Below are 21,491 nucleotides of genomic sequence, written 5' to 3' on the forward strand. Positions count from 1 at the left end.
ACCTGTACTATTTCCTCTTGTCCTGAAGTGTTGGCCGATTGGGCTTCGCCTGGCTCGATGCACTGCTGTACATCGTCCTGCAGTTCTGGGGAGTTGACCTGGGAAACTTCTGGTACGGAAGCTTCTGGTCCATATTCGGGTTCCCCTGACCCGCATATGGGCTGCGCCAGTTTAAAGTCCTTGAAGACGTTGAGGATTTTTGTACTGTCCCTCTAAATTTATTTCCCGAAGTAGTTGAAGATGAGACAAGTGCGTTCTTTATTTCTTTACCCAACTTCTCAATTGTTTTTGCTGCCTTAATTTTTTCCGTCAACTTGGTCAAATGTTCCGTTAACATTTATTTATAACCAATATGTAATTCTTGAGAAGCTCTCAATCGCTCTTGGGAAATAAAATAGGTTGAACGTGTACTTCAGGTTAGGTACTGCCGTATCTTAGGAGACTGAAAAGTAAAATGAAAGAAAATATGGAATAAGAAATTAAGGTATTCAAAATAGATATAAAATCTGTATTTTACAGAAAAAAACCAGATAGTTTGTCGAAGTTTTTTTATATTTCTCGTTCATTTCTCTCGACTTCCGGCAGCTTTCGTTCCTCTATTTCTGCAACGTCAACGAAGACGACAATTCGTGAGAAAAGGTGACAACTCGAGCAAGTGGCCTTGTCTGCACTCTTACTTACACACATATATGTATACATATATAAAGATAGATAGATATATCGAGCATGCAATACTCGAGACGGTGAGCAGCCGAACAAGCAAGTATGAATAATGTAAACGACGGTGAACTACAGCGGAAAATACACGAAAATGAGTGGATATGGATGCAACAGAGTAAGCGGGAGAAAATCCATAAGCAAGACAAAGAAATTCACCGTTTGTGCATCATGTATGTGCGTGTAAGAAACAGCGGGACTGATATTATTCAGATAGCGGTAAAAGTTGTACTGATGTAGGGAAAAATGGGGGAAGGGGCAAGAGGTAAAAACCTATAATGTATTATATTGAATGTGGGGTTATCGATACGCATATTATAACGTATGCGAGTACATGAGCCACACATGATGGCAGATATTGCTGTGCAGTGAGCTAAAGTATAAAATGAGAAAAGTCTATTGTGAGGGAATATATTCGCGTGATAGCTTGAGAAATAAGTAGATGAATGTACAGATATATAGATATATATAGACTAAATGTACTTGGGGAATAAGAAATGAAATTGCAAATGAACCAACGACTTAGCGCTCAATTTAAGACTCGTACTACTGAGTCTGCTGGTTTTCGCTCTATATTTCTTGCTCCTGACTTTTTATTTCCAACCACTTCTAGCGAACGTCTAACGCGATGCAAACTTCTCAACAATCCGTTGAATTTTTTAATTTTATTCGTCCTACACTGAGAAAGAGGAATTATGTAAATACGTAAAAATAAAATTTATTGTTATTAAATTTAACTCTATAAAATTATCTCGCTATTTTATACATAGTCACAATATATTTAAATAATGATTTGAATTGAGTTGAGCATAAAACCGCGAATAATTATTAACAACATTGAAGCTTGCCAACTGTTACACACTACATTAAAATTCAGCCTGCTCTTATCTAACAGTATGACGAGAAAATGCATAATTTAAAGAGCAAATTCTCTTCGCTCTCTGTTTCACTATTAACATCAGTCGGGGTTTCTTTGAGTTTTCAAAGTGACACGAGTCGTCAAGAACACAGATGACGATGACGATCCGTAACGAACTTGAAATTAATTATGAACCTTCCTCTACCAAGTAGTAGTAGTAGTAGTAGTAGTAGTAGTAGTAGTAGTAGTAGTAGTAGTAGTAGTAGTAGTAGTAGTAGTTGTTGTTGTTGTTGTTGTCATTATAAAGGTAGCCGTAGTCAGACTAATAGAATAAGTAGGTGGAGACATTTTCCAAGTTATCAAGGTTTGGTTCAGTTTTATTTTAGTCTTTAGTCTTAGTCTAACTCAGCTAACGAGTCTACGGTTTCATGTACGATATCGGAGTATAGCAGTATATAAGGATAATGTATACATAGGCGTCGAAATGTGATCCATGAGACTGCGCAGATAATAGGGAGAATTTCAGCGGCATCCAGTCAGACCTGAAAATTCACCACCCTTGTTTTCTGTTGTAATTATTCCATCACCGGTACAATGTAGACACACCAACTGGAGACTATAAGTACAACAAATGATACATTACCATCCAAGTAATTATCAAGTTGGTGTTTGTAAACAATGGTCAAAATGCAAATTCATCTTTAATTTTGGTCGTTAACGGCAGACATGCCGAATAAACCTACCGGCAAATTATAAACAAACGTTCTTGTGTACACAGTCTGACGCTTTTTACTGCTCTCTCTCTTTCTCTCTCCTTCGTGCTTTTCTGATCTACTGCTAGTGGTACTACTACAATTCCAGATATGGATAGTTACACTTACACTTACACTTACTACCGATGATGGTAGTATTTGTAGAATAACCATCGTACGGAACAAGCTGGCCTATCTATAGACGCCACCACGAGCATTTAATGAATATGCAAATCGTTGCCTCGATTCGCCACAGTTTCGAGCCACCAGGAGAGCGATAGACTTTGAGAGTGAGAGAGATCGAGTAAGAAATTCACAGAGACAGAGATGGAGAAGTCGAGGGTGGTTGAATAAAAGGAGAGAAGAGAATGTATGTATATACATCTATATATGTGTATGGTGGATACGGCAGTGGATTTTGGCAGAACGAAGCCCGGCTGCAGGAAGTGGTACGGGAACTCGAACCGGGAGAATATCTCGGCCTTGGTCTGGTCGTGAGCAGAGTAGCAAACGCACCGATGGAATTGGAACTGGTGTGCGGGCCAATAGAAGGGAACAAGTGAGGAATAGAGAGTCCTAAAGGAGCGCAGTGTCGATGGCTGATAGCAAATGCAAGCTCTAGAGGAATAGAGATAGCTGGAGAATTATAGAGGAGATTCCAAGTGCATCAGTCTGTCGTAGCAGTCGTACTAGTCGATTCAATGAAATCGATATTGAGTCGTGGTAGCTTTCCAGTTGTTTGCCTCCTTGCTCGCGCCCTCTTTCTCCAGAGAATCACTCTTGGATGGAGAACGAGACGGCTCAAGTGCCGGATTAATTGAAAATCGTGGAGGAATACCAGCAGAGAGGAGTCTAGATCGACTGGATAGGATAGGAGATCGCTTCTCAGGGAATTGTCGGCTATATTCCCTTATGATTTTCTCTCGACACTCTCTATCCTATACCACTTGATTCTTCATGTTTCGCCTCCTTTTATCCGTTTGAAATCTCAACAGTCTCGGTAGCTTTCCACGGTGACTTGCTATCACCGTTCAAATTTTTATCTACCAAGTTACATTATATATTGTATAGCACATTTTTTTATCTTATACTCTGTTACAAAAGCGATCAAAAAAAAAAATTAGGAAAAAATATCTTACGGTTGAGTTAAATTTACTGGTGAATTTATTTTACAGAGTAGTTATACTTGACAAATTGCGAATTTCGTTTTCTTCATATATACTTTTACTTTTTATTTTCATTTTTTCTTCTTCTTATTTCCTGCTTGGATTTTCTATCGTCAAGTGACTACTTCGTACGTAGTTCACCTTTACCAATCGCGAAAAGTTTCGATACACTTGTACTTTTTATACAGGCTTTTAACTCACACACCCTTTCGACTCGTGCTTCCACACCCGTAGGTATATAGCATTAGTTGAAATCAATTTATATATCGCGACTTTCATCTAACTTCATCGTCCTTTCTCCTGCGATGGGTATTTTATCAAAATTGACAGTTAAGAATGTAGAAGGTAGTTATATACGTAGATAAGGTAAAGGTTAAGATATATGTATGCGCCCTGTTAGACGAGGGAGTTTACCCGTTATACCTAAGGCACGTAGTCTATACAATTCAGATTGAATCGCTCGAACAACTACACCTACAACTACAACTATAACTACTACTACTACTACCACCACTACTTCTACTATTACAGGTGGTACTACTGGTGAGATCTAAATGCCGAGAACATATCCCCACCGGTAATTGAAAATCGTGGCTGTGGCAAGCGGCTTTAGAGGTTTGAGTTTATAGTACAGTCAAGTAGAGTGTACTGAGTTTAGTTGAGTCTACTACTAGGTTCTAGGTACTGGTGCAGAGTTATATATATATATATATATATATATATATATATATATATGTTATAGGTACTGCGCTCCTATATATATACCAGAGAGCAAAGAAGGAAAGAGAGGACTAGAGAGGAGAACCGAACTGAAACGAGGCAAGTATCAGCAACCCCTTAGTGTGAGAGCTGAATTCAGTTGGTACCCAGGCGGAAAAGCTCAATATGAGGTTGCTCTCTGTTGGCCACGATCTCTTTCATTTCTATCCTTCCTCGTGTTCAAGACTCATCCGCTGTTTCATCAGCTTTATTATACATTAAGACATCTACTTACTGAGAAACACGCACGAATCTGTTCTTCCTCCCTCGTAATTTCAGGAGGAACTGTTAACATCTTTAAAGTAAATTTTTGTACTCAAGAAGTTTGTTAAAAAATAAATTTATGATACAAATCACTGGGAGACATTGATCACACTTTTTGATACCAGTAAAAAGTTATCGAATGGCACTCATGAAGAATTCTCGGCGGTTTCCGACGTCGGACCTAACAGCAACCACTCTACTTGTTATGTAGAGAGCCAGTTGAGAAAACCGTCCATTAACGTTTCCGGTATTGTGTCTTTTGCAAGTACTCGAACGACTGGCAATAGCCACTACGGTTGTCGAGTACTCGGCATTAATATTCCGATTTAGTATTCAGATGCTTGCTTTAGAGAGTCAGGTATAGAGCATAGAGCCAATGTAGGCTGAGTCCTGTCGAGTACACACGACTCTTGGCTAAGTAATCGCCGAATGGCGTGCTCTCTCGTATTTTACACGGTAGTATAAAACATCCATATTTCTTACATCGATCTCGATGACGGCTACATCAATTACACAATTGCCAATATATTTAGTCCAAGAAAAAAGTATTTGGTATATTTCGTTCAATTAATATGATGAATCGTCTATTTCAAAATTACTCTTTTTATTTTTGTTGGTTTTTATCGTAGGTTGATAAATGGACATTAAAACTGCTCCAAGGTTTTTATTCTTAACTATTTGCTGATTACGTCTATGGAAAAATAAATTATTTCTTCACTTTTACAGGAAAAATACTTCCTAAGTTTATAGTTGTATTATTGATTGATCATGATATATTTTAGGAATAAATGATTGATTCATGGTCTTTTAATCAAAGTCCATTTTTGACGTAAAAATTTCATCTCTAAATTGATTTAAATTTTAGCAAAAACATTTTTTTTTCTTCAATATTGTAAATCACCAAGAAAAAAAAAATGAACCGTGAAATTATTAATATAAGAATAATAAAAATTCATTCTTTGTTCTAATATATAGTCATATCCTGACATTACAATTGCCTATGTCAGAAAATTTTTTACGAGAATATTTTAAATGATATTTCGATATTGTTTTTAGTAAAAAGTGTGTAATTTCAACCATTAAACGATCTGCTGTAAACTGCATTATTGGTTATTTATCGAAACACTTTGTAAAGGTAAAGCACCTGAAATTGTACCATGTTGTTATGAATTATGACACCGCATAAAATAGTTAAAAGTAAATTATACTAATCATAATAACGACAACAATGATAGCAGCGATAGTATATTTATTATTTATCGCCTTTGAAATAGTAATGTAAATACATTGTTTTCTTAAAATACCAAAGCAAGTTAACGGAGCTATTTAGATGCACGATAAATTTTCACATATTCGCAATAACAGAGCTTCCCCGACATTCTTGAGGTGCATCTGTAACTGTAACATTATACACCTGACATTAAGCACGTATCACAGAGCGAGTATGAGCGAGAGGGGTAGAATGGATTCACGGAGAAAGACACACGTTGTTGTCATTGTGTTGTTATCGTTGCTTTCCCAGTCAGTTGCATTGTAGTGTATAACTTGTAGCGATAAATATATACATCTATATATGTATGTTTTGATATATATATATATATATATATATATATATATATATATATATATATATATATATATATATATATATATATGGAGATATATACATGTAATATATACATGTATGTAATGTATTTGTGGAAGTTTATTTATACGTATAGGTAATATATACATTACCAAAAGCGTGCAATGTCTTTAACGAAACATTCACAATTCACAAACACGCTTACATTGTGAAATATTTCCGTTTGATGTTTAACAACAGGAATTTTACATAGTTACTCTGTCAATGAAATTTAAACGTACTTATATCTCGTGTGCCATGTCGATTAAATCCACAGCCAGCATTTATAAATTATTAACAGTTATATTTCGTTATATGTGCTCTGATACAATTAAATTTTTTACTGTTCGTAAAGCATGCATCAAAAATAAAGTTTTTGTGAATACAGTTTAAGCGTACTTTAGTAATTGAATGTTATATTGCAAGTAGAAAAATCGGATGTAATTCCGCACCGTGGGAAATTAGTGACCATTGAATAATATAACATAAAGCGGTAAACTGTAATTAAACATATAGGTAGTTTTCCAATTATAGCACTAGAGCGCATTATGCGGCATAATGTTCAACGTTGAATGTTCCAACTACAGCAACGCTTCGCACAATCGAGCACTTTTAAAAGTACTATTCTCGTGTGATACTCGCAATCAATACCAATTTAGTGACAGAAAATTAACAAGCGTTTTTTATTCAAGTTGGCATTGTTCGAAATTTTGTTTATACATTATCGTTCAAAAATTTGTAAGGCTTTATTTTAACATGCCAAAACAAATATTTTACATTAAGATCTATGATTAAAATTTTGTGATACTTGAAAGTTTATGATAAATGGCAAAACAAATAAAATAACATATTTCAAAGTTTTTTAAATTTTTTATTTCAGTATTCTATTAAGTACTGTCATAACTACGTAATTGAGAGATTTCTTTAATTTGGTTATAAACAGTGAATTATTTATCTAATAAATGACAATTCTTTATCGTTTCAATTGATTTTGACAATCTCATTTTTACAATTCAATTGACAAGTCGTATCGGAAAGTGTCGATATATTTTATTTTGAACTTAGATAACTATGAATATTTATTTTTCAACACTGAGCTTAGCACACTCTGCTGAAGCATTTGAAAACTAATTCACGTTCCAATTAAGCTTCAGCATAATTAAGTATTGTGCGCCACTGAGTCGCATTATGCTCTGTAATTGGAAAACTACCATAATGATTCAATTTCGAATAAGGGCCTTTAGCCCTTATTATCATGGGTGCTGTAAGAGTGATCGTGAATATTTGAATTTTCTTATTCTATTTAAACTCAGCATTTTTTTAATAGAATTCCTTAATAAATATTTTTACTTGCATAAATTAATTAACTTCAATAGCAATGAATTTAATAGTTAATTTATCAACTTGAAATCAACGAGTTGAATGTAAATAAAAAAAAAAAGTTGAGAGAAAAAATCTTAACTAAATTCTCTTAACGCAATTGTTAAGAAGTTTTACATGTACAAGCGGTTTAAGCATTATGTTTAACATAAGTTTAAGCATTCTTAAAAAATACAATTTTTATTTAATTAAATCTTACTATTTTTTCATTTTACAAATATAAAAAATTGTTATAAAATATTATCAATTGTAATTATTGACAAAGTTTATTGATAAAATAATAAGCTTTAATCTTATCCTTGTTTTACAAAGAAGCGAATAAATATTGATATAACAAAAACTTGTAATTGTTGTTGGGGAGAATCGAGATGAATTTGGCAGGTTGTTTGGAGGAAATCCGTTATTTTCGAAGCGTGTTAGTATACGATGACACTCTTTGGGGTAATAACTCTAATCCGATATATCACTCATTGTTAAATCAAATGCACATGCTAATTCTAATCCACATAGATCATGTAGATATACCGCAGCAGGAATATGACATATAGCATCACGTATACCAAAAACCCTGTGCTCATGATAGCGAAACGTTGATTACTCGTGACTAGTCTAGTCGCGGCGCTATTCTGGGCAAATTCTATGCCAGTAATGTTGGTACAAGTACAGCACGTTGTTCCCAGAGGTTGTAAAACCGTTCCAATCCTCACAGCAATGATTGGTGAATGGGTAAATGGATAGCTGTTGTGAATACGAGACATAGTACATTCGAGAATACACATTGTACATACATATATATTAATGGGGTATAAAGATATACACGAAAAGATCACTTCGATCGATAAACCTGTTTGTTAATCGGTTCTCCGTGTACACATTATTTGTCATTGTCATTAGACGGTACAAGTGAGCCTCCTAAATAACATCAAACCCGATCTCTACTCATTAATTAAATTCTCAATCACATCTATATTTATCTTTAATTACCCGAATAACTGGAAATAAAACTTGTCTAGACTGATAAAAAAATTAACTTTAATCGAAAAAAAAAAATTTCAAACCTAGATCAACAGAGGATTTTTTTGTTTGATCAAAATGATCTAACTCTTCAAAAATATGCTTAAGGTTCAAAATTTTTCTACATAATAAAGTTATTTTTTTTTTTGTATCAGTGCATTTGAGATAATTAAATGAAATTTATTTTTAACAACATTGTTTGTAACAAGTTAAGAAATGTACTGTGTTCTTGTCAAAAATAATATATGAAAAATTTAACTCGTTTCAAATAATAAAAAAAAAATAGATGATCAAGTAAATTTTATTTGATTCAAGAACTTATTTCCTTAATCCAAGACAACGAAATCAATTTTCTTCATAGTGTATTTATTTGATCATATCCAAAAATGTGAAATCGTTGACAATAATAATTCATTTTTTTTTTTTTTTGGCTAAAGCGTATTGATATTAATCAGTAAGTTTTGACTGTTTGTTTCAGCTATGACAAACGACTGAACAAAGCGCAACACTGGATAGAAACAAAATACTTCGATAAACGTGCTCACTTTTTCACGACCAGTGAACCAGCAACTTTGAATATAAAGCAAGTTGAGGAAAAGGACGATGGAGAGTATTTGTGTCGAGTGGATTTCGTAGCCAGCCCGACGAGAAACTCGAAAATACATCTTACGGTAGTCAGTGAGTAGCTTTTTAATTTAACATTCCAGGTACTGCTTATTATCGTTGTTATTATCAATAATAACGACCGACGATGCAGAATAATATTCGAAATTATTAAAGTTACCATTTCAGTTGATCGCTCTCAATTCAGTAGAACGAGACTTCAATTCGGGTAACCGGATGAGTCAGTTTTGTGCTTATATATTGTATATTATATATGTAATATATGTATATGTATATGTATATGAAGGGGTACAGAGATGATAGGAGGGATGCCTTGAACACACGCACAGTTGACTGCGCATGGCACAGTTGTATCGGTAGTTATTTCGGCGGACCTTTTTCCCCGAGTTTCGTGTGCCAAAATAATTCAATGACCTCAAAGCATGCTGAGGACTACGGGGTTGGGATATACGAGAGTTAAGCCGATTATCAGGATATTTCCATGCACTCCGGTAATTCACTCTCTTTGCCGATTGCCATATCTTCTCTATTTCACTCACTTCCGCTATTCCTCTCTCTCTCTCTCTCTCTTCTTTCTCTTACCCTCATTCTCCGGCTCATCCGGTTTTACCCTGTCGAAAGTTGGAATTTACACGAAATTACTACCCTTATGCAAAGTATGTCTATATATTTAGATGATAATATACCCTATCATACAGTCGAGGGTAAACATATCTCTAAATAAGTCGATCATGTTTGTCATCCTGGAGAATTATATCTCAGAATATGTGTGCTATGTGAACTCATTTCACTCGAGAGAAATTGTATGATTATGATGAAGCCTCGGATACGGAGACGTATGTCAAAGTATTACACACAAACTACTTTCTGGACAATAAAAATAGCGTAGATGTTATATTATAATAAATCTAATGGAAAATCACTCAATGATAATTTGATTTATCGAAAAATTTTCAATCGAAATGTAGACTAATAAAAAAATTAACTTGAATCAAGAAAGTTATTCGTAAGAATTTCTTTTTTAGTTTTTTTAATCAAGTAAAAAAAAATTTTAAAGTAATAAAGTAGAAGTTACTAATAAAAATATGAGAGAAGGCGGTGAGAAGAGTAAATTTCAATAAGTGGAAATACGCTTAGATAGTTGCGGGGAGATGTGACGGAAACAATCACATTGCCGTTTAAAAAAAAAATAATTTGAATTATGTTTCAATTTCTCTCTTTGGAATCATTTGATATGGAGTTATTTTATTACATCAACAAATTTCTGCAAGTATCAGCTTTCTTATTTAAATTTATAAACACGGAAAAAAAATGTTTCATTATATTGCTTGCTTCAAGATTTTTCTCTTAAATCAGATGAATTTTTTATCGATGCAAGTTCAATTAATTTGATATTGTTTCATAAAAAAAAAAAAAAATAAAGTAAAAAATTATACGATCAGTAATCAGAAAAATTTATAGAACTAAATTGAAAAAAGAAATAAAGTACATTAATTGAGTGTTTACTTTTACTCTAAATTCTTCATACTATTAATTTCTCCATCGTTTAAGCCCGAGTAATTCGAGAACACTCAATATTTTCGATTTGACAGATTATCGATTATTTAACTCACGATATATATTATACGTAATATATATAAATTTTAAGCTAAAGGGTTCTTAACGTTTTAAAATTTATTAAGGCCGTGTTTCACGTGATTGCTCGACTGTTCTTCGAATTCCAATCAACTTGATGAACCAGCCGATAAATTTTCATGACCCATTAATAATTAACTAAAAATCCCGCACGTATAAATTTTAATTACTTCAAATTCATTTAAACGAAAAAACTAAGAAGAATTCCCAGAAACTTTTCGGGAATCGAAGTGAAAAAAAAGTATAAACATAAATCAATGTCTCTATTCGGAGAAGTGACGTTCAAGTCTCACGATGATAACACTAACTTTTTGAAACAGCATGTGAGTGTCGGTAGTTGATAGCAAGCTCTCTTGTGCTGTACAGAATAAGAAGGGTCGTGTCTAAATTTTTGACAAGCGAACACGTCGTCTCTGAAACAGTAGATTGTACCTGTCCGTTTCAGTTTCGTGAAAGTAAACCAGACAGTAGCACGCTAATTGCAAATCCTAATTTTAATTCGTCAGCGAGCGGTAATGATGATTGAAATAATGAGTGAATTGATTAAAAGTTATTATTATTGCTATTATTCTTTTTTTTTTATTTTTATAACAGTTAAAAGTTTTTTAATTTTTAATAATATTGTTGAATTAATTATGGAGAGTTGTAAAAATAGACTGTAACTTATTTTTTTTAGTTTTATGATCACTGTAGAGATTTCACTTTTGTAACCAAGGGTTTAGGGTATCGTAAATTATAAGATTTAAGTAAGTACGTCGAACATGCTGTTTGCAGATGTTTTGACAGATAGGTAAAATTGTTGTAAGTAAAATTGTGAGAGTGAATTTTAAAAGTATTTTGGAAATGCGTGGGAACTTTAAGTTTAAGTTAGTTTTGCGCATTGTAAAAGTATGACTGAGTGGGATGAGAGGCCCAAGTAGTAGGTAGAGTAATTAAGAAAAAGGACTTGAGAAGATAGTCCTGAAGAACTATTCATTGTAGACAGACCTCTGTATTCTTTCCTAATAAACGCAACACTTAAATTACCTGACCTGTGATATCCTTTTTAGATATTAACAACATCGATATCCTATCCAGTATTTCTGATACTACAATTATAAGATTAATTCCAAATTAAACAATTGATATTGTTACACCACTTTACAAAACGGACCGTTTCATGACTGAGTGAGATTTAATATAAATTAAAGCAAAATAATTTCTAAATCAATGAAAATTCAAAATAAGCTCACTAAAAATTTAAGAACAATTCTGAAAAAATATTGGGATTGGACCAAGCCAAAAATCAATTATTATTATATTATTAGGATTACACTAATAAAAATATCACTTTCATTGAGTTTAATTTTATTAGTTATTCGCAGTGCGATTATCTGAAATGTCAGTTTAATAATACTAATGGATATTGATTAATAGCAATAATATTACAGTTATTAAATTTATTATTTTTCACAGTTCCGCCTCACAAACCTAATATTATCGATGAGCACGGCAAGACTGTGTCAGCTATTACTGGAACTTACAGAGAAGGTGGTGACATGCGACTTACTTGTCTCGTCTCTGGAGGTAAATATTTTTTTTTTATTCACTTTTCTTCACGCAGTTATGAGCTTTTATTTTTAGTCTTTTTCATATTTTGTTTTATGATACCATCTATTTTAATCAACTCGAATGGAGTATCGATTTTTAGGCAGCCGGACTCTTATATAAACCAGTTTAATGTCTCAAGCTCATGACAAAAGCGGCTATATAATAAAATAACGAGTACAAAAGTTAACTCATTAAAATTTTAATGCATAAAATTAATTAACTGTTTTTAAAGCGAGATTATTTTGCTTTGTTCATAAAACTGTTATTAGATATCAATCTGGCTTTAAATTTATAATTTTAAAAATTCCAACTAATTTTATAATAATCATGACGAATGCTTTACAGTCGCATCGTCTATTATTTTTTCATGTAATGATACTCTGTGAATCGTGATAAAAATTTTAATTTGTTTTATTTATATTGCCTTTGAAACTTACGTTCAAAAGTGGTTCATGTTTGCCTTGATGATAATTAAGCGCACGCAATAAATTATATTGTATACTATGAATTATTAATTAGTAGACTACCTCTTATCTATATATATATATATATATATATATATATATATATATATATATATATATATATATATATATATATATATATATAATATATAATATTTTTTGTTGAAGCGTTGAGTTTACGGAGAAAATATCGTTGCATATAATGCGAAAAGTATGTAAAGTATAAAATCATTATTCCGTTTACTGTTAATTTAATTATTTTCTTAAAAATAAAGTAAATTAAATTGTAAAGATTTATTTATATACTCGATTAAAATCATCAGTTGTAACATCATCTAAGAAGGTTAAAGTTACACGGAAAGAAGTTTTCTTTAAAAATTAACGTTAAAATCATAGTAATAATCTAATAATCTTTAATGTACCCTTGATAAAATAAAAAAAAATCCGATTACCAAATTCTTTTATTTTCCCTGTCAAAAAAATTCCCGAAAATCACCTTTTTTTCGACCGTCAGAGTGGTGTTTCCCCTTAAATTCATCATTTTGATACTGTTATGTAAAGAATTTTTCTTTACATATTTATGAATTATAAAAAAATCGAGTATGATTCTATTTCATTTTTTTTAAAGGATAATTCGAGTGTGATCATTAAGTGTCTCGTCCGATCTCTCTCTAAAATTTTACTGTACTTAGGCTATCTCGGATGCGTCAGGGAACAAATAGTCCTAAGTACACAAAATGTTTTTGGGAAAGTTTTAGATTATCTTTAGATAAGTAAAATAAGAACTCCCAAAATAAATAATACAAAAAAAAAAAATAAAAGTCTAGATAGTAAATAAGTTTAGAAAAAAAAAATAGTTTAAATAATAATGATAACAAATACGTTAAATAATAAGTAATAATAAATAATTTAGCTAAATAACTATTCGGATGTTAAAATGTTAAAATAATAGTAAATAACTAAAATGATGTTCAAACAAATAAGAAATACTTTAGTAATGACAAAACTTTAGATAAAAGGGGATTTATTTTAAACCAAAAGATTTTAGAGTAACTTAATCACCGAATTTGAGTGTTAAGACAAATGTCTAAAGAAATTTTAATAACGTTTTTTTTTATAATTTTTAGATAATAAAATTGAACATAAAATGAGAAATGAACTGTACGAATATGAAACAGATAAAAAAAAAAAAAGAAATATAGAACTTAAAAGTTAAACAATTTAAAATGAACAATTATTAAACCACGAAATTCTAAAATAATACAACTTATAAATTAATAAAATAGAAATATTTCTACAAATAATAATTAAATTTAGAAAACAAAAGAGATGCTAGATTCAAGTACATGCACATTTATTCATACGATTTTTAATAAATAAATTCTTGTTAAACAGTACGAATGTATGTATTTGTCTATGCGTAAATGCGCTTACGTATACACAAACACATAGATGATTAATAGAACATAAGAGTAAGTGAGAAAACTATATTGCGCTCTGACCCAAGTAGAGGGGACTCATACGATATTTTTGAACAACTTAAGAGAGAGGGTGAGGGCCCAAGAAAATAGACAAATAATTGGACATTTGGTTCCCCCAATGAGTGGAAATTAGTAACGCCCTAAAATTCGACACCTTATAATTTTCTCAAGGAAATCTCTCTCGTTGTCCTGACATCCTAGTGTTAATATCGTAAAGTATAATTGTGAAGTGAATCAAATCGAAAGAATAAGTCAAATCAACAAGACTCATAAATTTTTATCAGGTACATTTTAAATAACTAATATTTGTGAATTTAAAAATATTGTAAAATCGTTATATGAAAGAGAAGGGTTAACTTCGAATCACTGTGTAATAATTGTAATTATTGTAATTTAACTAATGATATTAATTTTTGATTTAAACAATATATGTATTAAAATTATTCCACGTACAATTTATTCAACAAACCTATTATTCTCAATAAATATGAAACTCGGAGTTCCCAGTCTATTAGCCTGATACGCTAGGACTAAATACTAAAATAAAACAATTAATTACCTGTAAATTAACATAAATTTTTTACATAACAATACATTTTCTCATAAACTTTAAACTTGACGTTAAAAATTTTACATAAAATAATAATGTTCTCGTTAATAAACACGAAATAAAATGAAAAATAGTTTTTTGTTATACTGTTTTGACTTTTACGTGCTAAAATGTAAAATATTAAACATAAAAACATAAAACATTGCGTAGAATATTTAACAATTAAATTAAACAATGACTTTTCAGTGCTCCAGTATTGATTTATACAAAAGCTTTCCTCATAGACTATTTATATTTTACTATATTGATTGTAAACATGTGATGTAAAAACATTTACGGAGTGGATGTACAACAATAGAAATGTTGTGATGCCAACAGGTCGACCGTCACCTACCGTCAGATGGTGGAAGGGTGAAATGCTTCTTGAGTCTAAGGATGAACCGGGAGAATTCCCAGCTTTAAGGAGAAACACTTTGGTCGTGACAAGTCTGACAAGAGCTGACTTGCATGCTATTTTCACTTGCCAAGCTTCTAACAACAACATTAGCCAGCCTGTCTCAGCTTCCGTTGCCATAGAAATGTACCGTGAGTATTTATTCATTTTAACTCCGGAATAACAATATTACACATTGATATAAAAAGTTTTCTTGATATTTAATAAGCTCTATCAATTGTTACTAAATGGTTTTTCATTATTAAATGATCTCATAAATATTTGTTAACAGTTGGTAACTATTTGTTTAGATCCTTGAATAAAAACTGAGTGTAAAAAATTCTATTTTGACACTTTTTAGATAAATTTTTCTATAAATCGGTCTATTACAAATGTGCTCAAGTTGGAATTTAAATAAATTATTTATTTCTTATATGAGCCACGCGCCAATACGGTCGAGGTACGCTTTTTTTTAAATGACAGTTAAAACGGAAGCTATTTGGCTGTATAGAGATTGGTGACGCATGAGTGACATTGTCCTCGACTGTATAAAGTTCTATATAGCCCAGTATATACTGACGCGTTTTATTAACAGATTGAGTGTCGTTTGCACGTAAAAACCCCTATACATCCGCCTCGGATGAAAAAAATTTTACTCTAATATATTTTATTTTGTTAAATTATGCCAAAAATTAGCGTCAACTCAAAAGTTGACATATATATGATAGAACAAGCCTTGTAAGCACGATTACAGCCACAATTCTCAAGAGGTCTTGATGAAACTTAACACATTCATTCCATGAGCGAAAGTTTTTGTCAAGTTTAAAATTCGATCAAATTTAGTTAGCTATTTATAAATAGTTATTAACTATCGAATCTAACATAAATTTATATTTAATAAACCAATAAATTTTTTCCAAACAAATGAATTTATTAATTGTTAATAAACTCTTCTATCTAGTGTATTTCACTTCAAAATATTGATAAAAAAAAGATTAATATATTTCCTCAATAGTCAATGAATACATGACAATATTTTATTTGATATATAAACGGATAAATGTAAATATTTTTATGAACCGCTTTTTATATGTACTTCAATTAACGACATTTCATCAAATGTGTCATGTATAAAACTTATTTTTCTTATGTTTTTTATGAATAAAAGTATGTTATAAATATGTATCTGTAAGTATTATCTTATTCATGAGAAAGATTAAAAATTGTAAATGAAGTTTTTCAATGCCAACTACAGAGTACTATTAAGCACAGAGCTAAAAAATCTTTTAAAATATTATTATCCAGCTCTAGAGGTAGTACTGATATATATGAATAAAAAAATAAGTTGTACATATTTATAAAAGGTTTTTTATTTTCATTTAATCTCGCTGAATGGGCAACGAGAGTGAGACGTATCATCATGTATTCTATAAACATGGAAATTTTTCCCAGATAATATAGAACTGTATATATTCGAGTATCATAAATGCAATACAAACAGCTTACGGCTTTCGGAGAGTATTAAATGAAATCTATCTACCTCTATGTATTTCTATGGAAATTATTTATTTTGTCATTATTGAATACTATTATATATTTTCTCTTATGTTAAAAGTGTTATACTGTCATCAAATTTTCTTTTAAACTGAGTCTATTTACAATACTTGGATCATAGGAAATATACTAAATTTTTTGGTCAATTAATTCATTGATGTTGAAAGTAATAGAGAACGAATTTTATTTGCTTCCAAAATTCATAACTAGAGTCGAAGATAATTAAAATAAAAATGTGTATAAAAGTAAATTACTCAAAAAAGAAAAAAATAATTTAAAAATATAACAATAAAATAAAAAGAAAGTAGAGCTTAAGTTGACTAAAGTATCTCGAGAATATTATTTTATTTTTATTGTATATCACCAAATTACAACTAGACAATTTAAATAACGTCTCTTTATACTTTTATCGTAAAATATTAGAGTCGACATTACTTTCATCGCGTCATTTTCACCCGATCTTTTCGTATTAAAAGAAAAGATAAAAAAAAAAATAACACATACTTTTATCACTTCTTTATTCTTATTCTTTTCTATTATTATTATTTTTTTTAATTTTTAATTTAAAATTTTCTTACTAGAACTTTATGCCAGCGAATCCCAGAAGACACCTATTTTGGAAGAACGAAAAACGGTAACGTTACTACGAGATTCCAGCAAGGATTAAATCTCATAAATTCCTGCCCGTGACCCGTGGAAGTATCGGTATTTCACGTTAAACTTTCAAGTTTTGGTAATACTGTAATTTCGAAAAAGCTCTTAGCTTTTTTATTGTGCTTTATCTACTGAAATGCTTTTAGAAAGCTTAATATTAAATATTAAAATATTAAATTTAATATCTCCAATTACGCGAAAGAAAACCACCAATTTATTTGTAAATTTATTTGTTGGTAGAACAGATTTAAGTTTAAAGATATATTGCATCAGCATTCTATTCAGTTTCCTCAATTAAAGCTCATTATCACCTAGGGAAAAGCTGATGGTAATGAATAGGGAGAAAATTAGTGAGTAATTGCAATAATACACGATAATCTGTTGTTGAGGTTGCAAAACTTGATTATACTGACCTTATAGTCTATTACATCACTAAGCTTTCTTTGTGTCTTTGTGCCTGGTTTCCATAGTCGCTGAAGATCAGGAGAGACTAAAATGAACCTCTGAATTTCAATGAACCTTTGAAAGGGTTCATGGCATTGTCTCTCCTTGTCACGCTTAAATAAATTAATACAATTCTTACTCTTACTCTGTAACATTTAATTAACGAGTAGAGGGTTAACTAACTTGAACGAAATTTATTATTATTTAAAATTGATATTAACAAATATTTTAAAATACTGAAATTCAACACTTTGAGAGAACAACAAAATGAGAATACTCAGAAAAAAAAATAAATTGGTTTAAGTAAATATTTTTCTTCAAAATTCAGTGTTGTTAAAAAATATTTACATCTCTTAATTAAAAACATCATACTCGAATAAACTAATTATGAAGCGCCCTCTGATGTTTAAATAAGTATTTATATTAAAAAAATGTATTTTGGTTTGAGAATTAGATTGTATTAAGTTAAAAACATATACTTTTGAACCAAGCATAAACAAATTTTGAAGCAAAAGTTAAGAAACCAATTAAAAAATTCTCGAAGCGACATAATCGGTTTTCTTAGTGGAAGAAAAATTTTCTTGAATAAAGTTAATTTTTTTTTTTTTTTTCTGGATAATCTAATCGAACGCATACAAAAATTATTACACCGGGAAAACGATAAAAAAGAATATCAATGAAAGACCAGAATGGTATATATCTATAACATAAAAAGAAAAAAAAGAAAAAAAAAGACGCTGATTATAATAGTGAAAATCACAGTTGGAAATGACGAAGACTAAATGAAGGAAAATAATAGAGAAAATGCAAGGAAGGTAATAATGAGTAAGGCGGACCAAGTGGGAAGTGAGCTGGGAGGAGAATGGCTGGGGACCAGGGAGATGCTGATGTATGAAGTAAAAGGGAAAGAGCAAGCACTCGGGGCAACTTCCTTCTGCATTTAACCAAGCCCCGACCTACCATTCACCTAGCTACCTAATCGAGCTTGACTAATTAGAGACTGGTCTAGTCGGTAATGGAGTCAACCCTACTGCTAGAATTGGGTAACATTGCTTCTGATTTAGAGTCAGCATGAGAATGAGGAAATTACAGTGTCAAGTTACTTTTGTTTTACACTTTAATACTCTACTGGGAATGATCTTTCATTTCTTTCGACACTTTTGTCTTTTGTCTTCATTACCTATTCTTTTTGATTTTGTAATAAAAAAACTAAAAAATTAACTCGCTCCGAAATATATTTTCAGATAAAAATATGTGTCTTATGAAAAAATAAAAAAAAAATGTGAAATCTTATCTAAATAATTTAATTCAAAAAGTAATTAACTGAATTTCCTATAACCGATGTTAAACTTTCCGCATCTATGTGAGATAAAAATAAATTAAAAGCATTTCAATGAACTCAGAGAATTGTTTTTCCTCTTTATATCGCAGTAGATTCGAAAAAGAGCCGAGTTAAAGTACGAAGTATTCTAGCGTAGTAGCAAAAGTATATAATGTGGATATATAATACCGAGAAAAGGGAGATGAGTTGAACGGGCGGTTATGTAAGCCTGTGAGCGCGTAGACGTTTGATTTTGTAATGAAGACTTGTTCTTGAAGCAAAAAATAAAAATAACAGTAAGTATGTGCGTGTGTGTGAGAGAATCTGGGAAAACGTCTCGACTGAAGAGTCAGTGTCATGTGTTACCTTAGCTCTTGTATACAATATATAACATATAATACACAGCAATGTCTCCTCAGCGTTTTCTCTTTTTAATTTTTATTTTCTCTAACTGCTCTGCTTTTCTTTTATCTTCTTTATTCCGTTTCGCGCTTTCACAACCCTCGGCGTGTCGTGAACCCTAACCCAACCTTACTTTTACAGTACGAGCTGATTCAAATTCTCACGTGTGGTGCTCTTGTGTCGGAGAAGGAGCATACACCATCAGGACTCATCTTTCCATGGATGAGACCGTGGTGCTTTGTCTTTTATTTATTTTTTCATCAGTATTTTTCTATTTTCTTTAGTTTGTTTCTGTTTGTTTATATATTCAACTTTACGGAAGAGTATCCTCGAGAGCCCTTTTTCACAACTTTTATCCGCTGTAGATAACGTGAAACGACCTCGTTGGTTTCTCACAAAAAGCTGCCTTGGATTATGTATCCTCTCCAAGTGTGTAGATGTGTGTGTGGTCACAGACATGGATAATTGGGCTTTCTTTGCTCTTTTTGTTCTCCTTTTTACAGAGTGCCCGTGAGGAGGATCATTAGAGGTCTAACAGAGCTTTCTATGCCCTGCCCACGCGCCGGAGGAGGGGCTAAGTGCGTCCTGAGGATTAAGCTCCAACGTATTTTCAATTCGCGATAACAATAAGTTCGGTCTCGTCCGCTCGTTCATTACTTAATCTCGAGAGTTCGGTGGTGGTATTTCTCTGTTTCCTCTCTACTCCTCTTTTGTTACCCCAAACCCTCAACTCTCATCCGCTCGTTTCCTCTCGATCGCAACCGCTTATTTCTTTTATTTTTATTTTTTTTTATGCTTTCCTAAACCCGTAACGAATCCTAACCAATTTTTTTTTCTCTGTTTTATTTTATTTTACTTAGTTTGTCTCACGCTGTTATAGAACGCAGTACGGCTTTTATTGGATCTCGATATCTACCAATAACCCAAAAAGCTTTTGTATCTTACTGACTTACTTATTAAAGAAAAAAAAATATAGAAATAATATATTTCTCTTATTTCAATGAATTTCTCTATTTTTTTAGAGTTTTAATAAAGTTAGGCTCGGGTCATTATAATTTCTCTATTTTTATCAGTCTCTGAAGAAATTCTTGAGCAAATATTTAACTTCCTACAAGTGTAGAGGCTACACGGAGAAAAAAATATCGCTCTCATCACTATACGTATCTTAATTATCACGATCCAGGCGAAAAGTAGTGGGAAAGTAGTGGCGCTGCAAGCGGTGTATCGTGATTATCACGATACGTATAGTCCTTAACACTATACGTTTTGAGGTAATCACAATAAGTATAGTGATAGAATACAAACATTTGTTAACAGTCGCTATACATATGATTGTGATAATGATGATACAAAGTTTCGTGTTTATCACGATATTTTTTTCTCCGTGTACTTATACAGTCTAGATAATTTAGCAGAATGTTTTTGAATTAATATTCTGAATTTCAAATTAATTTTCTGCTTAATGAGAGCGATTAAAATGTTAATTTATAGAAAAAAAATTTCAAAGAGTGAAAAAAATTATAAGGAGTAAATTTTTTTTAACAATTGTGACAACAATAATGTTAATAAAAAAATCATGATTTTTAATACAGTAAATAACATCTGACATATTTTTAGGGTTATGAAAGCAATGAGAATTAGTTTATTTATATAATTTATAATGCGGTATTTTCTAATAAACTAAAATCACTAGATCCAAGTTGGATTTTGATAGTTTTTTTTTTTCCCCATTTTAAATTCATCAAAAATTTATGTTTACATACGAAATTACTCAATAACACAGGCACCAATAATGATATTAAAA

The 21,491-nt window shown here is 31.3% G+C and overlaps 1 protein-coding gene across 5 annotated transcripts in view; it reads left to right on the plus strand.

The window, feature by feature from the left end:
- Positions 1-21,491, plus strand: part of LOC141530696 (nephrin) — a 194,394-nt gene that overhangs the window by 147,555 nt on the left and 25,348 nt on the right. For all 5 annotated transcript variants that reach the window (XM_074247962.1, XM_074247964.1, XM_074247966.1 and 2 more), the window contains 3 exons: positions 9,014-9,213; positions 12,250-12,360; positions 15,258-15,464. In XM_074247962.1, the coding sequence (XP_074104063.1) occupies positions 9,014-9,213; positions 12,250-12,360; positions 15,258-15,464 (518 nt within the window). The remainder of the gene's footprint in view (positions 1-9,013; positions 9,214-12,249; positions 12,361-15,257; positions 15,465-21,491) is intronic.

The sequence above is a fragment of the Cotesia typhae genome, unplaced genomic scaffold, assembly GCF_013202065.1.
Source record: "Cotesia typhae breed Kobodo isofemale line unplaced genomic scaffold, CoteBio_Ctyphae contig_5, whole genome shotgun sequence".
Lineage (NCBI taxonomy): Eukaryota > Metazoa > Arthropoda > Insecta > Hymenoptera > Braconidae > Cotesia > Cotesia typhae.